Source organism: Canis aureus, chromosome 9 (genome assembly GCF_053574225.1).
Source record: "Canis aureus isolate CA01 chromosome 9, VMU_Caureus_v.1.0, whole genome shotgun sequence".
Classification (NCBI taxonomy): domain Eukaryota; kingdom Metazoa; phylum Chordata; class Mammalia; order Carnivora; family Canidae; genus Canis; species Canis aureus.
The window spans coordinates 38250517-38277116 of NC_135619.1; the positions used below are offsets into that span (position 1 = coordinate 38250517).

The window sequence follows — 26600 nt, forward strand, 5'->3', positions numbered from 1 at the left end:
CTCCTTATGTCTTTGTGAGGATGGAATGAAAGAGCAGTGAGTACAATATGGTCTGCCATCGGGAAAAGGAGAAACAGAAATAGTCAGAGCTTTGAAAATCGCTGGCACCTAAAGAGTCAGCTTTCAGAGTTCCAAGGCTAGGGAATCACTAGAGTGTACACGCTAGTCCTTGTTTGCTTTGACAAGGTACCCCTGCCATAGAATGAAGTGCCGGCTAAGTTTTTCTTTTTTTGAATTCAGCATTGTCCTGCACAGACAGTACAGAAGTGAAGCCATTCAGAGAAATAAATCAAACTGCCAGCTACTGAGAGAGAGGAGTCAAGATATAGAAATGTCAGGGAAAGCATCTGGGGGGAATCCTTGTTGGTCTGAGTTTGACTTGCTGCTGCCGCCACCACTGATCTTCCCCAACACTGTGATGAGAAGGGAAATCCATCTCTCACAAAGGCTGTGCCAGAGAGCATAAAAGTATCATGTCGATGCCAGCCAAGCATATTGGATTGGGGGAAAAGAGAAGTGGGTAATCAGAGGGTTGGATCATCAATATAAACACTCAGCAAAAAGCTAACTACGGCTTTTAGTTAGCCCAACAGATATTTTCCGGGCTTTGAAGAGTGGTACTCAATTGGGTAGGAATTTTATATACAGCAAGGGTAATAATATGGTGGGCTTAAATCTCTTCTTTATGCCCAGAAAAACCACTTTAAAAGCACTCCAGAGAGTAGGAAATAAATAACATATTTAACAGCCTCTTCCTATTCCCAAACTCAATTTTACTCTTGCCTTCCACACAGCTACCCCAGGCTCCCAACCACAGGGCACAGGAGAGAGGACAGTACCCACTCTCCTCAATCTGCTGCTACCCTGCAATCAGCCTCTACTGAGGTGAGCACTGACACTTAACAGTACTGAGGACTAATGAGTCTCTTAAGTCATCCAGTAACTCCATGTACATTGTACAAATAGGAAAACAGGGAGATAATATAATCTTACCATTTGCTTCTCTCCCACTGGTGTGCTATCTCTATAGCATCTGATAATGCTACTCCAGCTATTAAAACAATGATTCTCTTTATGTGGCTTATTTCCCAGTAAGCCAAAACAAATATTCTCACCACTTTGGGACAATTCAACCTTCCTCCTTAAGGTAAGAAAGGGGTAGGAATCATTATTCTGCTAATACTTCCCTCTGCCCTAGATTTCTTTAAGAAATGGGGAAATAGGCACAGAAAGGTCAGAACACTCACATAGCATCTCAGCCAATGCAGCATAAATCAATAACACACACAGGGCTAGGACAAATATGCCTTCATTGCTCCTATCACACTTTATTGCACTAATTGTCTATATTCTTGTCCCTACAAATGCCTGTGGGCATTATTCATCCTACTTTCCTCAGTCACAGCCTAGTCACTCAAATACAGTGGATGACTGAGACTTGATTCTTGAATGAATGAATGAATGAATGAGCATGTGCCCTAGTGAGTGCACGCACATACAGAAAAATCCAAATGGGTTGCTCATGGTTCGAATTTCCTCAGAATCTCCTTTTTTTCTAATTACAGAAATATTAGTAATTTCCATGGGGCTCAATGTTTAGCTCAAACTGACATTTAAAGGGGGTAAGTAGGGATCCCTGGGTGGCGCAGCGGTTTGGCGCCTGCCTTTGGCCCAGGGCGCAATCCTGGAGACCCGGGATCGAATCCCACATCAGGCTCCCGGTGCATGGAGCCTGCTTCTCCCTCTGCCTGTGTCTCTGCCTCTCTCTCTCTCTCTGATGACTATCATAAATAAATAAAAATTAAAAAAAAAATAAAGGGGGTAAGTAAAGGGAAATGCACTGGTTTTAATACTTCTCCCTTTTCTGAAATCCAACATGATTGCACTTAAGACCGGTAGCATTTTTTAGTGAGAGTTAATTGCAACAGTACCTGGCATTTTTATTTAAATGCTCCATTTGCATTTATTCTATCCCCTGGGTGGGTTGAAGGCTGGCAAAGTACTCAGTGGAAAGCAACTCCTGGAGAGCAGGCTCTGACTTAAAATCCTCTGGTGCTCCCCCATGGAACCCAGCAAAGACCTAGACACATACAGAAGCTAAAACCATGTGCTGAATTAAAGAACTGTCAAACTGAGTCAAATCCAAGGTCTGCCCAACAGCAGAACCGACGGCTTCAAAGATTAGACTTGTTCTTCATCTGTGTAATGTTGCTGGTTAGTGTTGAAAGATAACTAACAATGCATTTCTGTCTAACAAGAGCTTCAAGGCACAGGGTTGGAGGATACATCTGTTGTCCTTGTTAGCAATCGTAATACATTGGCGATGTCCGTTGCAATATTTTAATCCCATCATCCATCTTTAACCATCCTATTTAAAATAGCTTTGCCTGTTTTAGTTTTTAGTTCACAGCGCCTACCACCACGTGTGTTTTCTAGTGTACTGTTAGTCTCCTCTGAAACGGAATTCCATGGAAGCAGGGTATCCCCTCTGTTCTCCATTCTCCCCACCACCCACCATGCCTAGGGAAGATTTTGGCATGTAGTAGATTTTTCATAATTATTTATTTAACGATGTTCCTGAATTTACAAATGTCCACTCTAGAAGAGTCAGGCGTTTGTTTCAGGTAAACAGAGGTCTAGGAATGTGTTAACTGCTTGACAACTATCACATGCACGCATGCGCACATCCACTCAGCTGAAGCAGGAGTCTTCAGGAAATTGACACCTAGAGCCAAGGGGATATGTTTTTCTAACAAAAGCCTCATCCAGTGACCAGTAGGAAGAAACAGGGCCAATCAGTATAAAAGGTTTGGAAAGAGATTTGCTGCGTTCTATTAATTCTAAAACAGCAGCGGCGGGCGGTGGGCTGGGGGGGATTGCAGCAAATAAAGCAGATGGGGTCGAATGCCATGAAACTTACAGCAGATGGCACTAAAATATTAAACTAACATTTCCTTATGCTCCAAGCTGAGCTCTATGTTAATGCTGATTAGGGGAGTCAGTCTATTTTAAAACATTCAAATGAAAAATGAATCCTGTACTGTTAAATCATTTTGCTAAAAACAACTCTAAGCATTAGCATCTAAGTGCTTTCACACAAGCAATATGTTAATATTATTCAGGCAAGGTTACGTCTAACAAAACCACCCAGAATAGGAGAGAGAGAGAGAGAGAGAAAAGCCCACAGTCTCATGAATCTGTTCAAAAACAAGCTCAGCGTGGTAAAGCCATGAAAATCTGCTTCTCCGATCTCCATAGCAACAGCAGCAACCCTCAGACAGACACTTTAGAAACCAGATTTGTTTTTCTCTTTTCCAAGTACCTTTGCACGATATTTTTGGGTAATGTTGAAATACAACTGACATTGCATAAGGTGTAAACACACTGCCTATTCCAATTGCTTCAGTATTAGGGTGGCTTGTCATTTTCTCACTTAACCACACCTGGCTCTCCGGGGATATCCCAGAAAATTTCTGTCAGCTGAAAGTCAGGCTTAATAATATTTATAGGCTGGCATGAGCTACCCTAGTTGAAGAAGATACTCTCAAGATTTATAAACTATGCAAAGTAATAAGTACACTATCTATCTGCTTTGCCGCTATTATTTAAGGCTTCCACCTAAAAAGAAGTCATAGAACATTCATTTTCTTACTGAATCTGAGGTATGGAGACTATCCAGTCCTAGTCAGCTCAGCAAGTCAGAAAAAGAATTAAAAATAGAACCATGTACACAGTGGTGCACTGAAGAACTCTTTTAACTATTCTGTATGTTTGAAAATTTTTATAATAAAATATTGGGAAAAAAGGAAATACATCTGATCATCATACAATATATAAATCAAAGGAACTTTTCACTGTTCCATGCTCTTATTACAGTCAGTGTAGTGGAAAAATAAAAGCTGAGAGATATTTGCTCATTGGCTAATTAAAAGTGACCAAGTGAAGGGGCGCCTGGCTGGCTCAGTTGATAGAGTGTGTGACTCTTGATCTCAGGGTCTTGGGTTTGAGCCCCACATTGGGTATAGAGATTACTTAAAAATATAAAAAAATAAAATCTTAAAAAAAGTGACCAACTGAAAAAAATTAGAGGATTCTTGAGGGAATCTGAATATGAACTGAACATTAGATGATGGGAGGTATGTTTTATTAGATGTAATAATGATACCGTAGTCACATAAGTAAATGTTCCTATTTTTAGAGATATACTCTAAAGCATTTAGGGATAAAATAACTTGATGGCTGTGACTTAATTTTAAAATGCTCCCCTCAGAAGTCAATGAAACAAATCTGAAAAAAAAAAAAACGGTAATGACTTATAAATTTTGTTGATCTATATGTGATCTATATGTGCATAATAGTATTTTCTCCAATCTGTAGGCAACTTTCTATACTAATTTATTTTAAATATCTTAAAAAAGAACCATGAGTATTCATTTTTCAAATCATAGATAAAAGTTAAATGTGTGAAGAGTCGACCATAACCTTGTCTTCTTTAAAGGATAATTAAAATATAGACTAGTTTATGGATGACAAGTCTTCGCCAGTGCCTATGAAAGAGTCTGTATGGATTTTTGGAGTTAATTGATGCATAGTTATTTTTGAAAGTATGAAAATTGGTGGAGGGGTGCCTGAGTGGCTCAGTTGGCTGAACATCTGACTTTTGGTTTTGACTCAGGTCATTTTCTCAGGATTGTGGGATAGAGCCCCACATGGGCTCCATACTCAGGAGTAGTCTGCTTGAGATTCTCTCTCTATACCCCTCCTCCTGCTCATGCATGTGTATGCATTCTCTCTCTCAGACAAACAAATAAATATTTTTTTAAATGATGGAAAAAGAAGATGAAGAAAAATGCACTAAACAAGCAAGATATTACAAGAAACCTCCATAAATGGAGGAAGAAATTCTCCGTAAACCCTGCCCCCTGCCCTGTGCCAGTCTGCCTGCCTGTATGGAACCGCACAGATGACACTGCCTGGAATTGGAAGCACACCAAAGCTTCCTTCCCACTTAGAATGACTGAATGCATATAACAAAAATGGAAGAGCTTTTCGAGAGACATGGCAGTCATTGGAAGCATTTTACGTAAGAATCAAATCCTCAAGGATACGTTTATCCATTTTAAAGAGGTTAGTCCACATTTATCATTGTAAGAATATAGCTAAACCTCTCCCCCAAATATTGTTTCAAATATTCCTAAAGAATCTGATTATTCAAAAGGTAGTTTTCCGTAAAAATAAATCATAAGGCTGAACCTTCTTTATGTGTAGAGTTACACTTTGGGAGGAAATGAGAAAGAAGAATGTAAAATTCTAAGCTTGCCATGAATTCAGTTCCCTTTAAAGGAAAGTAGCCTTAATGGTTCTGCTAAAGCTGCTGGTCATTCTCCTGTGTTGGGAGAAATCCATTATTCTTGCTTGAGAGGACCAGTGTTGGGGGCTTCAGCTAAATGTCGACGAGGGGCAAGAATGTCCCTGAGATGGACTATGACAGGTGAGCATCGACGGTAATGAAGCAGCCCACTCAGATCCTCCCCATCCCGGGGAACAGTAATAATGCTCAGTGCACAGAAGGAAGATGGGCTGCTGATGGAGCTCAGGTGCATGGCCAGGCTGCCACTGCTGTGCTGTAGAGGCTTGCCATACTGCCAGTCTCCAAGGCTAGGGGGCTGATCCACTGCGGAGAGCCCACCTCTGCTGCCTTCCATTTTCTCGTATCCTTGGCAACTGCCATCACTGACTATAACCTGGGTGTACACAGCCTTATCTGGTACAGAAAACATTATTCAACCATATGTGATAATAATTGCTGCTGTTTACAATGTGCCAGGTCTTCCAGTAAACTAAGCCCCTTAAAACATTATTTAATGAATTCAATTTAAATCTCATTACAATTCTAAGGAGTAGGAATTATTATTTTACAGAAGAGGCTTGGGAAATTTTAGGTCAGCAACTGGTGGATCAAGGTTCAAACTCACGTATGTCTATTCCAGAGCTCATGCCCTTAGTCACTATGTAATACTGCCTGTCTCCATATCAACCTTAATAGCAAGTCTTGTTTTAAATTGGGTTCTGCTGTGTTCCAAATAACAAGAAGCATTCACTGCAGAAAGTTTTTCCATTTTATAAGGGCTATAAAGTTTCAATAGACTGGACTTGTACAAATTCCATAGGCTCAGCAAAGAAAGGCTGAACACAGGCCTCCAGTGATGTCATCTTCTGCTTTGTCAACTCAACTCTATTATTGGCTATGTCAGCTGAACCTCAGAAAAGCGTCTTTCTCTGCTGACTCCATTTGTCCTTTCCTGGGATGATCACTCCAGGAGTGCACAGACAAGAGGTAAATGCTCTTCATGAGTAACAGTCGGGGATCCACACACAATATTCTCCTCTTAATTGGCCTATTATTCTTTAACCTTTCACTGGACTCAATAACATTTAAATGAGCTCTTGGAAAAGAGCACAGCTATAAAGCACACTGACATACAACAAAGTCCCCTAATATACTTCAGTGTCTTCACCTACATGTCCAGAGTCACTATGCATTTATTTATCAAATGTTTATTGTGTCCCTGCTTCCTGGCACTGGAGACACAGCAGCAAATCAAAGTGTGTGATATTCAAGAACTTAAAATCTACATGGTAGAGACAAGCAATAAACAAATAAACAAATGCACATATAATATAGTGGGTTATGATACATTCTGTGAAGTTCTAAAACAAGAGATAATTGTGCAAGAGGTCTTTGATAAGGACTCATCGAATTTCTAGTGTGCTCCATGCATCAGCAGAGAGTCATGTTACTAATTCTGGCCAATGGACCATAGGCAAAAAGTGGCATGTGTCATTTCTAGGAGGAGGCTATGAAGAACTAGCATGTCTCTCCCGCTTTCTCTTCTCCTGGCATGGCAACCTGGGAAACCGTATGCTGATATTCAGTGGCATAGGCAAGAAGGAACTTGGATGCTTTTGTAATTGGACAAAGAAGAGTCCCCATCAACTAGCATCAGATTTTGCTTAAGCTAGAAATAAATATCTGTTGAGCTAAGCCACTGAGACTTGGGGGTTTGTACTCTAGTATGGCCTGAAAGTAAAAAAACCACAAAATGCTGGATCCTGGGGAGAAATAACAAATGGGGCTTAAGATTCAGTCGCCATATGCCACAGTTGGGGTTAACTCAGTGGCTGCAAACCTTGCACAGACATTTTAGAACACCCTAGGGAATTCTAAAAAATTCTGATGTATGGACATTACACTCAAAGATTATACTCTGGATGTTTAGGGTGAGGCCTATATATTTGAGGTAGAAAACCAACACTCAACAGAAGAAGATAAATTGGGCCAGCTGGCTTTAGGAAGCCTTCCCAGAAACAACCTGTCCCACAATATGCTTGGGAAGGAGCTTATTAGTGAGATCAAGTCAACTTCCTATAAATCACTGGAAAGCAGCCAATCAAACTATGACATAAGAAGAAAGCCTATAAATTTATTAATTAAAATGTTATGAAAGATGTTGCAGAAAGAATTCCTGCATTAAGTCAGTAACTGGGCTAGACTCTTCCAAAGTCCCTTCTCATTGTATAATTATTATTAACATAAATATTTAAATAGGAATAAAACAAGAGAGTAATTACTTAACCTAAATGATTTCAATTAATCCTCACAGGAATCCTGCATGCAGGTACAGTTCTCCTCTTTGAACAGATGAAAAAAATGAAGTGCAGACAGTTTAACTTGCTCAAAATTACACAGTTAGTAGTAGTGGTGGAACTAGGATCCAAACCCAGCTGGCCCCTGCATCCCTGTCCCAGTGAAGAGAAAGATACACAATTAAAATCATATAGAATCCAAAGAAGGGGAATCTAGACAAGGGACCACTAGAGAGGGAAGGACCTCAGGCATGGCTCAAGGATTCTGCTCTGATTCTGGTTGAGGATCCCAATCCTTAGAGAACAGTTCACAGGTCACAAAAGTGAGATGGAAATTTCCAATGAAGCTACCCATTCTTCTTGCTCTAATTCTATAGCAGGCAACAATGAACTGATCTCCACATTAGGATGGAGTTTCCCTGGTACATGTCCAGTGTAAGTTTAGAAAGGGCATTCTGGTTTCAACCAGATTCTAATATGTTTGCATTTCAGAACACATGCTGCTGAGAATGGAGTCTTGGACTAAGGAAACAACTCCCTAAAACAGTGATTAGCCTTACCTTAAGGTGGCTCATTCTGGAGATCTGTTGCATAGGAGGAATCATACACTAGTTCACTATTACATGAAAAAGAATTGGTTTATCAAATTAAGCCTGTATGGTACACCCTAAGAAATGAAGGACTTCAAGGATACAGGATACAGGGAACATGTGTTCTGAAAGGGAAGCCAAAAATGCTGAAGAGCACTGGGAGCCTCAAACAGCTGAGGGACAATGTTGAGGTGAGGGATAAAGAGTGGTGGGAGGCAGAGGACTCCAAGATACTGTGCCTATTTTCCAATTTTGCCTGGGATAGCCTTAGACAGAGGGATTTTTTTCTAGTTCTCCCAGCAGTCTATCTCACAAAAACTTCATATGCTTCTGCTCTGTTAATCCTAATGGTCACCACAAGGGCTACTTCTTATTTTGCACAACTCCAGAGGGCACCAGCTACTCAGCCTGTGGTTATCAAAGATCTGTTCAGTTTTTATGACAATATTTCATTAAGTAGCAATACAATGTCTTGAGGACAGGATTGTCTTTTTCTAGTAGGTTCAGAATAATGCAACAGTAATTCTAGCAGTGGGACTGATTGGCATCAGCAAAGCAGAGTACAAAGTAAAAGGGTGTAGAGGAGAAGCAAGACAAAATCATGCAATTATGGGACATAACAACCCCAAAATTTCAGTGGTTTAACACGGGAGAAATTTATTTTGAGCTAACTTAATAGACCAACATGGTGTTTATTACTAGGAAAGCAGCTTTCCTAGGGGACCTAGTTCTTTTCTCTTTGTCATCTCCTAGATGTAGAGCCTTGAAGGAGGACAGCACACAACTGTGTCTTCAACATTGCCTCATATGGGGCCCAACTCACTTCCACTCATGTTCTATTGATAAGAATCAGGCTCACAGCTTCACCTAGATGCAAGGAGGTCTGAGAAATCTGGGGCTTAACTGAGCAGCCACTTGCCAGAAATAACTCTATACTATGGAAATGAAAGTATCAACTTGGTAGAAAGTTTATCTTATCTTTACCTGTTACAAAATAGGCATCATATAAATTGGAAGAGCAAACATTATATACAGATGGAGAGATAAAACTTACAATTCAAGTAAATGATCTGTATCTCATCCTAGAGGCCTATCAATCCAGATGTGACAGATGAACAGTAAGGCTGAATTCCAAAAAGCGTCTCCTCACTAGGACTTTGCCCTCAGCCTCTAGGGTTTGGCTCAGACACTTCTCAAACAAGGAATCCTCTTACATTTTTAGCCATATAAATGGGATCTGAGGGAAAGGTGTGGTGTCCACAGGAATGAGAATGGAAACCATGAAATGGCTTTAGAAATCAAAGTCAAAGCCAAGATTTTTGGCTTTGGAATTAGAGCACATCCTTGCAAAACATATGAAATCTACCCCAAATTTCAAGATTCTGTTCAGAGAAACAAAAAAAAAAAAAGCCTAAAAATGTGGACCCCTGATAGAAGAAAAAGAAAGAAAATAAAAGGTATATTGACAATGAGGCCATTTTACCTGTACCAAAATTATCTAGAATCAAATTACTTGTGATTTTATTTATTTCCAACATTGGATAAAACTATGACTTTTTTAAAATGAGATTTCTTTCTTTTATTTTTATTTATTTATTTTTTATTTATGATAGTCACAGAGAGAGAGAGAGAGAGAGAGAGGCAGAGACATAGGCAGAGGGAGAAGCAGCCTCCATGCACCGGGAGCCCGACGTGGGACTTGATCCTGGGTCTCCAGGATTGCGCCCTGGGCCAAAGGCAAGCGCCAAACCGCTGCGCCACCCAGGGATCCCCAAAACTATGACTTTTTATGTAAAGTTGATTTACTATCTGTTGACTAACCTAAAATTAAAGAAAAACTAAAACCTTTCCAAGTAACTGGACTAAATTTCCAGCTAACTGACAATGCTAACACTTGACCTAACTGCGCATATGGTGTACTATGATGAAAGTCCTATTTATATCAATATACATTAACTATAGTAAACCTTATACCTTCAAATTCTAAAGTAACCTGACATAGAGAACTTTTAGATTTTTTTTATAAACAAGCCAACTATTTGGAAATCAATTTAGTTGGAAAAGGGCTCTGCATAAGAGTCAGATCTTATTTCAAATCCTAGTTCTTCTAACCCTGAAATATCACCTGAAACAACTGCGATGCATCAGTCTTTGACTCCAATTTAAAATGAGGGCATTGATCCAAAAACTCCAATTAGTAGGCATGGTTCACAAATTCTACATGGTATTATATTTTATTGTTTGGCACAGGCCAAATGCTATAGCTTAAAATTAATTCTGGCAAAAACTAAGTTGCCCATTGGAGAATATTTTTTGAAACTCTGTCCTTGTGCTTGTTCCAAGGAAAATATGGATGATGATTTAACTGATCAATCACCACAAAATGGTCCGGCCATTTAGCTATTCAGTGGACACTGTAAAATCATTTAAAGATATATTTTCTTACATCATAACCCAAGAGATCTGTAAATATCAAATCTGGTGGTTTGAGATGAGGTTAAAAAGTAAAGGTTGGATATTTTCATCACAACCACTGGATGGCAACAGACATTAACACTGAGTTTAGATAATCAATAGGAAAACCACTTTTCTGCCTTACAAAATTTCTTCTGTACTTTTAGATGCAGAATCAAATCTTGAGATATTAGGGGGAGGTTAAAAAAAGTGAGCTTGGAAGTAAAAGAATTAGTTTGGGAACATATCATCTGCTTTTGCAAGTGATTTGTGTGTAGAAAAATCCCCCATGATTTCACTGCTCAGCCAAGAGTTGTAAGAAAATAAGGTAACTGCCAGAAGAGAAGACGTAAGCCAGAATGTTGTATTTACTAGAATCTGTGGCTTTCAACTGAATTATTTACTAGTGGCAGTGAAATCTTTTATCTTGTGTAAGATCAAGCTTGTAGCTCCTCACTTGTGCCTGGTACAACCCCACCCTCAAGCCCTTTCTCTCTTCCTATGATTTTTTCCAAGCTGTAAACAGAGGCCACCTGGAGGACTCTCCTGACTCAGGAGGCCCTAAACTACTATGAATGTGAATGCTTAGCCATCTGTGTTCCCATCATGTTTTTCTGGGGTCTTTGTTCTGGAGGCTCTGTGAGGTGGGGAGCTGTTAGGAGCATCCTCCAGAGTGGACTGGCAAGATTGACATCTGCCCTCTATTTCTCCCATGAGGAGGTGGAAGTCTGAGAGTTAACAGTATACATTTCATTCTAAAGCCCTCACATGGGCAGCCCTGGTGGCCCAGCGGTTTAGCGCCGCCTGCAGCCCGGAGTGTGATCCTGGAGACCTGGGATCAAGTCCCACGTTGGGCTCCTTCCATGGAGCCTGCTTCTCCCTCTGCCTGTGTCTCTGCCTCTTTCTCTCTCTCTCTCTCTGCGTCTCTCATGAATAAATAAATAAGATCTTTAAAAATAAAATAAAAAAATAAATAAAACCAATACCTAATCCCAAACAGAAAAGCCAACTTTCAGAGGAAAAAAATGAATGGAATGGAATGGAATGGAATGGAATGGAATGGAAATGAAAGGAATGGAATGGAAAGGAAACGAAAGGCAAGCCAAAAATTGCCAAAGATTACCCTGAATGTTCTGAAAATTCAACCTCAACACAGTGCCTCAAACAGTAATTCTTGAATTCTGGTGTACCTAGGATTCACTGGGATTCCTCAGCCCCTCCCTAGGAGATTGTGGGGTGAGCCTAGGAATTTGTATTCTAACAAAGAGCTTCTGATATAAATCGTCCAACAACAACACTAAGGAACCCTGCTGAGAAAAGCCAAACAGTTCCCCACAGCACCTAATCCTCTCTTCCTACCAACTGACCCAAATCTCCAGAAGGAGAGAGAAAATTCCTGGACCAATACTTCACCTGACTGCTGCTTCACACCTAGGTCATTTAAAACCCAGAAGGATCATTATAGAAATGGCGCTGACTCAGGAAGCACTGAGCAAGCACAAAGACCATGGTCAGCTGTAGCTTTGAGATGACATAACCAGACTCAGTGGTGTGCTTGTCCCTACTTCAGACTCCACCTGTTCTCTGACTTTAACCTCTGCTCTTTGGCAGGCTGTTCGCTTTTCTTTGTCTATTAGTATAATTTTTACCCATATCCAGGACAGTACTTTAGGCTATCTGAAGTTTTTGTGAGTTCCTGGCCCTAGCCAAACTTGTACCTAATTCTGTATAAATAACTGACCTGCTTGTCCATAATCCCTGCCCATCCTACCACATGCCTTTTTTAACCTCCACAGGTACCCTATTTGACCCTCATTCCAGGTCCAGTCTCAGGCCAACCAAATATCACAGTCACCTAAACACATTGACGACCATTAGACCCCCCTCAATGGCTTGGCCATGGGAACATACTAGATACAGAGCTCAAACTATTGAGAGAATATTTCAGTGCCATCATCACTCAAATGGATTTTTTTTAAACAGCAGACACACAAAAAATGGGTTCAATGACTAGTGAAACAGCACTAAGTTTAGGGTATTTTTTCCCTATTGTAAAAGTTTTTGCATCTACTTGTAATCATTATGGTGACTGAAAATTGAAAGATAATTTGAGAGGTGTTGAGAATAAAGTCATCCCAAACACCCATCGAATGGATCAGTAAGTCCTATGAAATCAGTCTCCAAAATCTACTTCAAATCCATTCACTCCTCTCCTTCTGCTACCATCCTGTCCCAGTCACTGTGATCCCATGCCTGCACTTCTGCCCTAGCTTCCTGATCAGTCTTCCTGCTTCCACACTTGTCCTCCTCCAACACTATCCCCTGATAGCAGCCAATGTGGCCTTAAAAAAATAGAAAGCAGGTCATGTTTCTTCCTAGCTTAAAACTCTTTTGATGGCTCCTTGCAATGGTTGGTATAAAGACCAAACTGTGCTCCCTGGTCTGGGTATGAAACGGCACTGCTAACCTTCCAATCCCATTTCTTGTCACTGTCACCTTTGCCTACCATACTCCAGCTATGCAGAACTTTTTTTTTTTTTTTTTTTCAGTTTCTAGAATGATCCCAGAACTTTCCTGCCTCTGGCCTTTGTATTTTCTACTGTTTGGAATTCTCTTTAATTATCTCTTGCCATAGCTGACCACACAGTTTCCTCCTTCTCTCACTTTCCTACCTAAGTGTCACTACCACCAGGTACCCTCTCACTCTCTCACACATCACTCTATTGATTTTCTTTTTAACTGAAACCTCTGTTTCTATAAATGCAAGACCTAAGAGAGATGGATTCATGTCTGCCTTGTCAGCATTATATTGATAGCATCAGGCATGTAGTATACCTTGTTGGTTGAATCAAAAGAAGGATGAATGAATCGGTAAGGTCTTGCTTTTGCAAGGCTGGCATAATATTAGGTAAAGTTTATTTCATTCTGTATTAGAGTATTTTGTGGGGTTGCAAAGATAGAATCCAGAAGTGCAGAGACTATGAGTATCCCACCCAGACTTTAGTGGAAAGTGAGGTTAGCATTTAAAAGGGGTGGAGAATCCTCTGGAGTCAGTCTTGCCTCTGAGAATTAGAAGCATGTGAATTATATCCTTCAAGATGCATGATTATATCAGCAAGAAAGGATGATTTATGTGAGGGGTACAGGGGCTGGATAGTGAATCAGGATCCATCTAGTAGGGTCATTATTTATTAGAGGTACCATAATGTTTGCCATCTGTGAACTCTATCTCTACAGGCAAGTTCAAGGTTGACTTGAATCCACATTAGGAGCTAATCTATGCTCCACTCTGTGCCCAGGCAAATATACTAGAGACTTAAGGTTTACCATGTCCCCCCAAAATGACATTGAAATATTACAGAGGTATAATAACCATTTCAGATCTATATATACAGCCTGTTGAAATGTCAAGAATATCTGTGCCTAGAAATAATAAGCTTCAGGGCCACCAAGATTTGAAGCAATTCTAATTAAACCTGAGAAGAAAACCTCCCCAGTGTTTTCAAGTCACCATTCAAAAAACATTGATTAATCTTCCAGACAATGCTAACTTTGTAACTACCTCAGAAGGAAAAGCCAATGAGGTTGAGCTGCTTACTGGCAACCTCATTTGGGATGCCTAGGTCAGGAGAGCACCTTCTGTCAATGGGCAAAGTCTCACAAAAAGTAGCTTAATCGTTTCGAATAGTCTAAGATGGAAGACTCAATGTCTCCACCTAAGTCATACATTGCATATGTCCTCACAGAAGCCAAGCTCTACCCAGCAGTTCCTGGTCCATCTTCTTGAAAGCTGGCTCGAGGGCAGCAGCTACAGTGGAAGGGGCCTTAGTCCTTAGGCTGATTCTGAAATCTGCACTGTGAAAGATAGAGACCTTCCAAGAATCTTTACAGCCTGATTTATGAATTCAGTCTCATGAAAGCAAATAAATATGGGACAAAAAGAGGATGACTAGTTTTTAGAATTATAGGAAGAAAAGTACATGGGTCACACTTATTTTGGTTCCCTTCAAATGTTTTAGGACAGAAGTAATACCTGGCATAGTAATGAGAAGCAGTAATAAACATCATAAATGCTAGGTCTATTTAGAAGACCTCCATCTGGTAGCCTTCCTGCAAATCATTCCCCCAAGGAGGACATAAGCTTTTCCCTGCTGCAAGGGGCTGAGCCACAAAGGGAAGATACAGAGACCCGCTTCCCAGGGCACAGGAAGGGATGGAAACAGCTGAGTGCCCCCTCAGTCTCCCTAATTAAAAAATGACATGCCTAGGGCATGTTCACCAAGGTGGTTTTTTATTACAGGTCTGGGCTGCCCAGCTCATCTGCTTACAACCAAAATTCTCTCTAGCACGCTTATTATAAGTACAGGTCTGTGCCCTGATGCACTCTGATTCTGCAGTTCTGGTGCAGGAGCAGAGTGGGAACCTGCATTTTTAATCAGGACTCCAGGAAGTTCTGAGGAACCTGATGCTCTGGCAATACTTTGGGGGCCACTGGCTTAAACCAACATTTATCAGACTGGTGTCACCGGATGCATTCTTGAGAGTCCCACAAAGAGAATTTTCACATTTTGTATTTTTATTTTAATAATATTTCAAATGTTAAGAACATTCTGGGGGTGCCTGGGTGGCTCAGTCTGTTAAGCATCTGCCTTTGGCTCAGGTCATGATCCCAGGGTCCCAAGATCAAGCCTCACATTGGGCTCCCTGCTCAGCAGGGAGCCTGCTTCTCCTCCCTCTACCCCTCTCCACTCCTCCCTGGCCACTTGTGTTCTCTCTCTCAAATACATAAAATATTTTTAAAAATTCTGAATCATTTGGATGATAATTTTATGACCAAACACTGCCACAAGACTTCCACCAAATGTTTACATTCATGTTGTACTTTTAACCTTGTCTCAAGCTAGTGAGGTTTTATTTAGATCCAGACTTGATTTGAATTCATGTCAAAGTGAAGCCCAAATGCTATCTCGTCATTGGCTCAGGAAGGGCACAAAGGAAGGAAAGGAGCAGATTTTGACAAGTAGCATCAACAAATTGCATTTGGAGGGTCTATGGGATGTCCAATAACAGTGGGAAAATGGGCTTGGAGCTCAGGAGAATTCTGCAAAGCCAGAGATTTGGGAGGTGCTACACATAAGGCAGTAGCTTAAAACCTGTGTGGGTGACAGCAAAGAAAGAAGGGACAAAGAAAGACAGGGACAGAACTCAGAAGCAAGAGGGAGGAACTGGAAGGAAGGTAACAAAAAAAGATTGGATAAGAGGTCAGAGAGTGAGGAGTAGAGCAGGAAGGAGTAACACCAGGAAGATAAGGGTGGAAACAGTTCTAAGAAGGAGATAACAGTGTTCATGTGAGTGGACATTGTCCCTGATTTTACCGTCAGTGGAAGCAAGTTACGAAGCAGCCTGTTCATGTGATCTCACTTGTGCCATCACAAGTTATGTATCTGAACACTTAGAGAAAATTTCTGAAAGGAACCAGAACAATAAAACCAAAACAAAAGGCTGTGGGTATCTCTGAGAATTAGATCAGGAGGGTGGAGTAGGGGAACTGTAGCTTTTATTTGGCACCATTTTGTTCGGTTTATATTTATTATTCTAAACATACACTACTTTCTCACTGATGTTTTAACTGGCCAGAGCTATGATCTTAAATTACCAGAGAGGACAAGAAAAATGAGACTAAAAAGAGGCCATTTTAGGGGCAAGAAGGTGGCACTGGTGACCCTTCTCAGGACGGTTACAGGTAAGAATGTGAAAGCTGACTGCCATCGTCTAAAACACTGCTTCTCAGGCTTTGCCAGGCATAGGAATCACTTGTTAGAGTGCAGATTCTGACTCTATTTGTCTGGGATGCAGTGAGATCTAATAGGCTCCCACATAAGACCCACATGACTGGTCCAATATTTTCGAGTTGCAAAGTAAAGAAATCTGAATGTAGGGAGTAGACATGAGTAGGAAGAGACCACTGTTTCCCAAAAAGTGTTCTCCAGAAGATGAACCCCAAGGAACATGTTGATTGAAAAAAGTCCTGCAATTAAGCAGGTTGGGTAAAATAAATTCCACGCAGCCATCCCAATGAGTCACACTGCGTGTCAGTGTTTTATTGAGAATCTCTTTCTCGTCTTTTCACTTGGATGTTCCGGGCAGTCCAGGCTAACCTTGCAGCAGTGAGAACTTAGCTATGCTCTCAGAGTCTGATACTCTTAAGAGGCCTTCCTGGAAGGTGTCGGGGAGCAGAATTACAGGGCAGTGAGGGTTCCGGAGAGCACAGAGGAGGGAAACTGGAACATGACATGTCTCCAGTGCAACAGCACCAGAGCCTCTGAAAGGCAGAAAAACTCCAAAAATAGACCTCATGAGGCCATGCACACCAGCAAACCCTGAAGCTCCTCGACAGTATATACTACAACGCCTTCAGATATTTGCCAGACCTTATTCTAAATAAGTCTGGACCTTTCTCAACTTAGCTTAGCATCAGCAGCATGGCTCCAAAACCAGGGAGATAAGCACACTGTGAATACTTGAACTTAAACGCATTTATACTGCCAGCAGCTTCCGTGGGCAAGAGCGGGCAACCAACCTGACTTCACTGCTGACAGAGTCCTGCTTGACACGAGCACAATCCAACTGCCCAATGACAGTGATGAAGAACAGCCTCGGGGAGGCTGGGCAGCACTGATCCTCTCACCTGCTGAGACGGAGCAGGTGAGACCAGAAGGAACCTCGGAGCTCAAATTACATGCTGGCAGCACTGAGTCATCCTCCCAAGACCTCTGGTGTTTGGCTGTCCCAGAACGGCCTTTTAGACTCCTTTGTAGATAATGCAGCTGAGCAGTCAGTTTCGTCGGGAGACTAGAATTCAAAGGACCCCTCAGTGCAGAGAGCAGAGGTTATTCACCTTGGCATCCCTGAATCGTTTGAAAAGACTGCCACTCACTCCTCTCCACTGTCTCAACTTGGCAGCAGAGGGTCCAAGCCATATGGGACAACTCACGCAGGGGTGAGAATGACACCAGAATTGGCTGCAAGAGATGCTCTGAAGCCTTTGTATTCACAGCTGCAGTTTTCCGTGGCCTTTGCCCTTTATCAGACGGCTGGTCACTCTGTCAGTTCCAGCTGTCAGACTTGTCTCTCAGATTTACTGGGGAGAGAAATGGGCCTGCACAATTCTGTTTTCTCCTTATTAGCCTTCCCATGTATTTGCTTTTGAGAATAAACATATTTAAACGGCACTGCACACATGACGACCGTTTCAGGGACATTATAGGATAAAATGGAAACACATGTCCATTCAAGTACAGTGATATGAACTTGTGCTCAGCAGGACTCAAGCAAGCTCCATGGCTTCAGGTCCCAAAGGGATGGAAGGTTGTTTGTGCTCATACTATTTTCCGGGGCTCCCCGCATTTTGTAGGGTCCTTCCCCATCACAGTCAGAGTGGTAGCAAAGGAATCCAAAATTGGTTTTAATCTTCACCTTAACAAACATACATTCCCACTTTAAATCTGTCATCAAATATCCTCACTGTTGCACACACTAAATACACGTTAAACTCTCAGGGAAGAGTTATTTGGGAAATCAACAGTCAATTCTATTGGACCCTACATGATGCCACATGTCTAAGCCACCAGCCACCATGCACAGCAGGGTTATCTTTTTATCACATCCCTCTCAGTTTCCCCTGGCCCCGCCCCAGTTCCAATGTGTTAAAGAATTTAGAAGCTAGCTTCTGATCTACAATGGGAAAGATCTGCCCACTATTTTTATATGAAACACTTTAATTGCTACCAATATCACTGAAGTTATTAGCATATACACAGGAAGGAGGGCATACCCTTGAAATAATTTATCCCCAAAGGCAAAATACCTTGGAAGAAGCAAATAAGCAGAGGAGGTGGGTGGGAGGGGAATTTGAATAAAGTTGTGCTTGGAGGGTTTGTTATAAAGTTCTACCTGGGGGGTATAGCTCAGTGGTAGAGCATTTGACGAAAGTTCTACCTGGGTGTTCTGCACCCCGGAACTGGAGAGACATTTCCTCCCTTCACTCAACACAGCCCATGGACTAGGCTGCACAGGGCCTAATTTATTCACTAACTCTGATTCCTTTCCTGAAGTCGGTAATACAGGTGCAGTCAGGTATATGGTAGATGATCTGGAAAGAAGAATGCTACACATTATTCACGTACAGTGTCTGTAAGATAAAAATAAGAACTTCCATTTCTCCTGCATTTAAAGACTTCATCTCAAGGTTCCTTGTGGGAGAAATACAATGGCCAAATTGCAATCATTCCTAAATGATAAGTGACTTTAAAAATTAACTTAGATCTTGCCGAAGAACAAGAAGAATTCTGGAATTAACTTTGGTCCTTGTCCTTCTTGACTAGCCAGGACACCAAAACAACTGGACCGCATCAAGGTCCAAATCCCCGCTCCTTGGGTAAGAGACAGGAAGGTGCTGAGATCCCCGGGCCCACTAAAGAACCTGCGGGGCTGGCGAAAGTGCATGGGTGCTAACGTGGGTTCCAGCCTCTAGGAGGATGGCGCCACTCGCCATCACGGAGGGGTGGGAAGATGGAAGGGAGCCAGCATCCCTTCCCAGGTGAGGAAATGCAACCCTGGGGGGAAAGGAAGGACGCATTCATCCCGTTCAGGAGATCCAGGAGTGTATGTGGGAGTGCTCATTACTGGGCACGGGGCCTCTGCTAAGCCAGCGGGGCCACCTGGCGCACGTGGCTCTGCCACCAAGTCCCAGCTGTGAATCTGATCCTTGCCGACCTCTCCTCTCCATCGTCCCCCCGGTCTCTGGCCATCTCTTGGACCCGCCAGGACAGGGCGACAGGGCTGGGCCTGAACCGCCAGGCTGCCCGACACTTCGGAGCACCCAGGGAGGAAGGCTGTCACCCTACCTTGTTGTTTACTGAGGAACAGCGGAGGGGGTGCCACGCCAGGACCTGGCGGCTCGGGGCCCTTGGTGGCCACGGGGCTTTGGCTGGGACTCTCCGGGTCCGCAGGGTCCCGCTGCGCAGTGGGCCCCTCGGGCGGCGCTGGGGCTCCGTCCCCGTCCCCGTCCCCGTCCCCGTCCCCAGAGGGCAGCTCGGGGCGGCTCTGGGGGGCGGCCGAGGGGAACCGGGGCAGGGGGCCGGGCTCGGCCTGGCCGCCCCGGCCGGCGGTGCCCTCCTCGGCCCGGGAGCCCGGCTCCTCCCGGATGGCGTCCAGGGCGGCCGGCTTCATCGGGGGTGAGTCCTGCTCCCGCTTGGGGCTCTCCTCCGAGGCGGAGGACGCGTCGCACGACTCGATGATGAGCTCGCTGTCCAGCTCGGCCTCGCGCTCCTCCCTCAGGATGCTGTACTGGATGGACGGCGAGGCGGGCGACGGCGGCGGGCCGCCCACGTGGCCGAAGGTCGCGTAGCCCGAGGGCAGCGCGTCCTCGGCGGCCAGCGGGTCCTCGGACACCAGCTCGATCTCCGAGTCCCCGGACTCCGCGCTGCTGGCCTCGTGGTCCAGGGGGCTGGGGAGCGTCGGCAGCCCGGACCGGGCCTTGGCCTCGGGCCTCTGGGGCCCCGGGCCCGCTGGCCTCGGGCTCTCGGCGGTTTCGTAGGACAAGCCCTTTGCTTCTTTAATGGCAGTGATCAGCTCATCCTCGGAGATGCTGCATTTCCCCTGGGATTCTGCGGCAGATGGTTCTGTCGTCCCACGAATGGAGAAAAGAGCCGGAGAGGCACACACGCGGACAGACAGATGGACACAGAGAGAAGAAATAAAACAAAATTCCGTGAGGGGAGATGTTTTCTTGTTGCTCGAGAAACACATATCTCATTAGCACAAAAATAGTCTGTTTCCAGGGCTATGCTGAAAAGGCAGGCCACCTGAAGGAAAAGGCTAATTACTGCTATGGCCCAATTAATCAGTGTTTTGCATACCCTTCTGTCTTAACCTAGCTACTTTTAAAAATGACAAAGCAATTTCTTGGCAACAGCCCCTCAGTGGGTTTATCTATTTCAATGTGACAAGGATTCTGGAAGTCATGGTTTTAATTTCTGACCCCTTATCAGCGAACTTTTCCAAATTCACAGATTGCATCAGGCAATCTGATGTACAGAACCCTCTAATTTGGCCCACCAGTATCAACAAATCTGAAAACCACCCATTACTCCTCATCCTTTCATGTTCCCTCTTTCAATGGATCCTTGTATAGAATCTAACTTCTGAGCTTTACATTCCCCATAAGAAGCAATACCTTTACTCTTTTTTAGTGAAAAGCGTAACAAAGTAGAGCAATAGAAGAGAAAGTTTTTGCCAGTTCTCCTGAACAGGCTGTGCAGATTACCGTAATGCACAATCTCCCTGGGCTTCTAATGGTAGACCCCACTATCATTCTTTTTCCTTTCTTCCCCTCCTCTTGAGAAGAACAAAACCTGAGAGTCACCCCCAGTCCCCTGGGTGAATGCCTGCCTTCTGCCTGATGTTTATCCAGATGGCCTGAAAACTTCACCAGCAATCTTGCTGATATTTCTTTCCCTTAGATGAGATGACCCGGGATCACCATGACAACAGCTTTTGGGAGCTTGGTTTTTCCCTTGTCGTACAGTAGGGCCTTATTTCACAATATCCCAGACAGTGGTCTCTGGCCCTTTTAAAAGCCAGAAATATTTTTCATTTCTCCAAAGCTTTGATGTCACTGATTTGGCAGGGGGAAGGGGAGCAGACTATGGCTAGGTAATTTGTTGCTTTAGGATTGTGGGAGAACCCGATAGACAAAACATTTTAGATTTGTCTAATTCTTTATAAAACAGCATTGATTTTATCCTTTATCCACGCAGCATTCATTCATCTATTATTTATTGAGAACCTACTGTGTGTTAGGCTTTCTTCTAGGCATTTGGGACATTTAGTGAATGAAACAGGTAACAAAATCTCTGCTTATATTCTAGTGGAGGAGAACACAATACATAATTATATATAGTAAATGAGTAAAGTTTATAGTAGGCAAGATGTTAAGTGCTGTGAAAAAAAAGGAGTAGAGTAGGGTAAAGAGATCAGGAGGGTTGGAACAAGGTGGGGATGAATCTGCAATTTTAGATAGGATAGTCAAGATAGACCTCACTGAGAAGTAACCTAATTCATCACATAGGGAGGCAAGAGAGTGGCTCAGGACAATAATCAGAGGAAAAAACATGCCAAACAAAGGGAGCCAATAGTGCAAAGGCCCAGAGGTGGGAGTTGCAATGATTCCTGGGTATCACAAGGATGCCCAACGGGTCTGACCAAAGTCCTGCTTGTACAACATTCCTAGCTGACCATGAAGGCAGCAGGCCAGGCCTCAGGCTCAGAGGGCTACAAGGGGCCCCGTGTGCAAGATGGCCTGGTGCTATATGGATCAGGAGACTGGGTAGTGTCCACTCATTTTCTACAACTAGGAGACCTGAGTGGCTTTGTATTTGTTTGTGTGATGATTTGATTACCATCTGTATCTTCACCCTTCTCCACTTTCTTTCACCCCCAGATTGAAAGCACCAGAAGGGCAAAGGGCAGCCAACATCTTTTTGTTCACTGTCATATCTCTAGGACCCAGTGCAGGAGCTGGCTGATGTGAAGACTAGCTGAAATCTTTAGAACAGTGGTTTTTTAATCATGTGCTCAAAACTACCCTCAGAAATTCTGCCTTTGGGATCCCTGGGTGGCGCAGCGGTTTGGCGCCTGCCTTTGGCCCAGGGCGCGATCCTGGAGACCCGGGATCGAGTCCCACGTCGGGCTCCCGGTGCATGGGGCCTGCTTCTCCCTCTGCCTGTGTCTCTGCCTTTCTCTCTCTCTCTCTCTGTGACTATCATAAATAAATTAAAAAAAAAAAAAAAGAAATTCTGCCTTAGTCGAAGAAAGTCTGAAGGGGCCTACCCATCGTACTTTATAACTCAAAGGGTAATTCTAATAGTCACCTCTAGTTAGGGTTGGTAGATTTGGCAAATAAAAATGCAGGATATCCAGTACATTTGAATCTATGCTAAACTATGCATGTTTTAAGTGTATGTATGTCCTGTGAAATATTAGTATTTTATATGGCAACCCTACCTCCAGTTGAAAAATACTGAGAGCATTTAGAAAAGGCTCCAGAATCTTGTTTCACTTACACAAGAGGAAGGATGGTATCGGGCAGCTGTGGGATGTGGGAATGGAAGGGCATGATGTATTTCATCTTGGGCAGGTGAAGGTACTACTCTGAAAGGGATCCATCCTTATTATGAGTCAAAAGCTTCTCGGTAGAAATTATACAGGCTGTCCTTCGTTCTTCATGGGAACCAAAAGTATAACGAAGTACCAGGAGGAATTGGAGGGAAAACTAAAACAAAATAGAAGTTCTTATACTCTCAGTTTTAAAATTGATGGGCCTCTAGCTAAGATATTTGGTCTTATGCGTCACGACTGACACAGCAAAGCTAGAAGCTGTCAACAAAAATACTTGAACAGATTATGAAAACTGAGAAGGTTAGAACTGCCCTGCCTGGGGAGACGGGTTTGCTGCTGCTGCTAATTATGATGATATAATTTAGAATGACAAAAGGGAAGGTGAACAGGGGCCAGTTTACCAAGTTGCAGGTGCCACCATCCAGCTATGAAGGATACTGCCATTCGGTCTCCCCTGTATTCCTGGCTCAGTCATCACTCATCACCCAGAGGGATCATTTGAAAACATATATCTGTTTTTTTTTTAATTTTTATTTATTTATGATAGTCACACAGAGAGAGAGAGAGAGAGGCAGAGACACAGGCAGAGGGAGAAGCAGGCTCCATGCACCGGGAACCTGACGTGGGATTCGATCCTGGGTCTCCAGGATCGCGCCCTGGGCCAAAGGCAGGCGCTAAACCGCTGCGCCACCCAGGGATCCCTGAAAACATATATCTGACCCTGCCACCCTTCCCTTCCTTCTCCCCACTCTGGCCACAGTGACCTTGCAGCTATTCCTTGAACACACAAGACATGCCTAGCTCCAGACCTCGGCACTGGCTGTCACCTCAGCCTGGCACCTCTTCCTTGGGTATGAAGGAGCATTATTTGCTCCTTCCCCCACCCCATTCCCTCCCAGCCCTCAACAGGGAGAAGCCTTTCCTCACAACCACCCCCATCACTCTCTTACATTGTATCTTGCTTTATTTTTCTTCATTACCATTACAAATACCTGATACTATATTATACATTTATTAACTTGTGTGTAAGTCTTCCCAACAAGAATGCAAGCTCCGTGCAAACAGAAATCTTGTTAGGTTTCACTGTATCCCCAGTGGTGATGGGACAATGCCTGGCACAGAGTAAATGGTCAACCCAAGTGAAGGGATAAATGAATGAATGATGTCTATTCCCAGATTAAAACCCTCCAGTGGTTTCCCATTGCATTTGGAACAAAACCCAAATTCTTCATCCTAACATTGGAATCCCAGCCCACCTCTGCAGCTCTGTTCTATGCCATATTTAACCTTTGCTCCTTTAAAAATTAATAAAAGGAAATCTCACTAATGTAGAGTCCAGAGGCTAGATGAGGGTGCTATACCACTCAATGCCAATTACAGGAAGAACTATCAATTACAAACCTCAATAGAAGAATCATCAATAGGAAAGAATGATCACTTACAGGCCCCAAAACAAAAAGATGTATATGAATCTTCTAGGAGAAGCTGATTACCTCTGCAACTCAGGCAATGAAAAATCATCATCACCCTGAACTCTTGCTTTTCTCCCATGGACTTGCATTCAAAACAATCCCTCCCAACTTCCTTGGTCTTATCCATAAAACAATGCTCCTCTCCTTTGTTGGACTTGCCTATGGGTTTACCATAGATAGCATGTCCTGAATTGTAATGCTCTGCTATTCCTCAATAACCAATGTTTGTTCGCAAAATAACTGTTTAAGGTTAATACTTCTTTGCACCATCTTTCAGTTCCCAAATAGTATAGCCTTGGGACCTGTGCACTTGCTTTCCCCTGTACTTGGGTCCTCTTTTGACCCCTTCCTTTGAATTGTGAGCTCCTTCTTCTCATTCAGATTTCGGGTCACATGTCACCTTCTCAGAGAGGCCATCCTTGACCCCTTCACACTCAACACTCTATCGATCCTTCTAGTAATCAGATTGTAAAATTTCAGATGCTGCATAATTGATTTACTTCTTATTGCTTATTTCTTACTAAGACAAGCTGGTTTAATATTGACCTCTTAATTACTATCCTTTCTGAGGCTAACATCTTTAAGAACATCCATGACCACCATAACATACATCTAGGCATCGTGTCAGAAACAACGTGGTGCCAGTCGGCCAATGGTCTGGTGTGCATCAGGACACTGAGCATGTTTTCCTAGAGTGCTTCACTTGTATTCATGACTGATCTTTGCTGAGAAGAAACTTCCAGTGTGTAAGCTGTAAGAACTTTTGCCTCTGTACCTCAGAGTGTATTACTAACATGATGAAAATAGTTCAGTACTTTGGAGAAAATTACAAAATGGAATAACCTCCTGGAATTGAAGGAAATATATTAGACTCCTTGCTTAAGCTTCAGGGTCTGTGGCTAAAATTATTCTAAATGAGAATTTCTCCTGATTCATAATTCACATAATTAGAATGATTAGAATTAGATAGATAATTAGAATCATTATTACCAGAATGTCACATGCCCAGAGTGCCAGGGGCTCACAAGATGGGGAGGGAACTAGGGTAACCTCTTAGGATAGAAAGAACAAAGAGAAAGGCCTCAGTGACAAACTAATTCCTCCTAGCTTTCCTGTTAATTTTATTCTTACCTGTTGTCATTTGACTCAGGTGTTATGACGTGAGGCATGTGTGGAGAGAGGAGCTGAACATGGGAGAGAACTATGTACTGGGTCTTGACACTTTCTCTTTCTTGAATATACTTTACTTGGAATGTTTATTTGGAGGGCAGGCCAGGTGGCTCCACGGTTTAGCACCACCTTCAGCCCAGGGCCTGATCCTGGAGACCCAGGATTGAGTCCCACGTCGGGCTCCCTGCATGGAGCCTGCTTCTCCCTCTGCCTGTGTCTCTGCCTCTCTCTCTCTCTCTCTGTGTCTCTCATGAATAAATAAATAAAATATTTTAAAAAAAGAATGTTTATTTGGAGCAACTACAGAAAAAAATGCCTTTGCCCTAATTCAATGCTGTTAAGTGGACAACCCAAGGTCATAAAACTCCAAGATCATGTCAGCCAAATCTGTCTTTGTCGTATCTTGAAGTTGCTCCAAAACCCCAATGGGCTATGGTTACCAAAACAAAAAAAGGAAATTTCTTAATAATCCCTAAACCCTATATCATATCAGGTCTTTCTCATCAGCTCTGCAAACTGTATTTTTTACATTAGGCATGTGTCATGTAAATGAATGAATGTGCTGGAGCATTTCATGCTTCCTGGAGACTGCCTGCAGTTCTTCTAAAGTGACCACCAGACAACCCTGTAGGTTGAGAAAACATGACTGATAGTATAGCTTACATCTTCAGAGCATTAATACCTTTATGTCATTGAATAACAGAAGGGTTTTATGATGCATTATCTTGAAGACCACAAGGAGGCTTCAAGACTCAGGTAAGTCCCTAAATCATTTTGTAATCTGGGACAAGTCACATCTAATTCACTTGGAGCCTCAGTTTCCTTATTTGTTGTCACTACTCAAATCTCAATTTATATCCCATGGAAATTCACTGTGGCCTCACACCTCCATGTCCTTGAACCTCCTCAAAATAGAAAGCCACCCTCCCTTTTACCTGGTTATTTCCTCCTGCTCTGCTGACCTGGGACTGCTGGATTCCCAATGCTCCTCAGCGCTCTATGTCTCCCTCTCTCAGAACACAAATCACACTGGAGTGTGACTATTTCCTTGGTCATCTGTTCTACCGGAAAGCAGAAACTGGTGTTT

At 43.0% G+C, this 26600-nt stretch overlaps 1 protein-coding gene across 2 annotated transcripts in view; it reads right to left on the reverse strand.

The window, feature by feature from the left end:
• RTN1 (reticulon 1) overlaps positions 1-26600 on the reverse strand; it is a 215898-nt gene that overhangs the window by 68163 nt on the left and 121135 nt on the right. For both annotated transcript variants that reach the window (XM_077909496.1, XM_077909497.1), the window contains exon 3: positions 19598-20374. In XM_077909496.1, coding sequence (XP_077765622.1) covers positions 19598-20374 — 777 coding nt within the window. The remainder of the gene's footprint in view (positions 1-19597; positions 20375-26600) is intronic.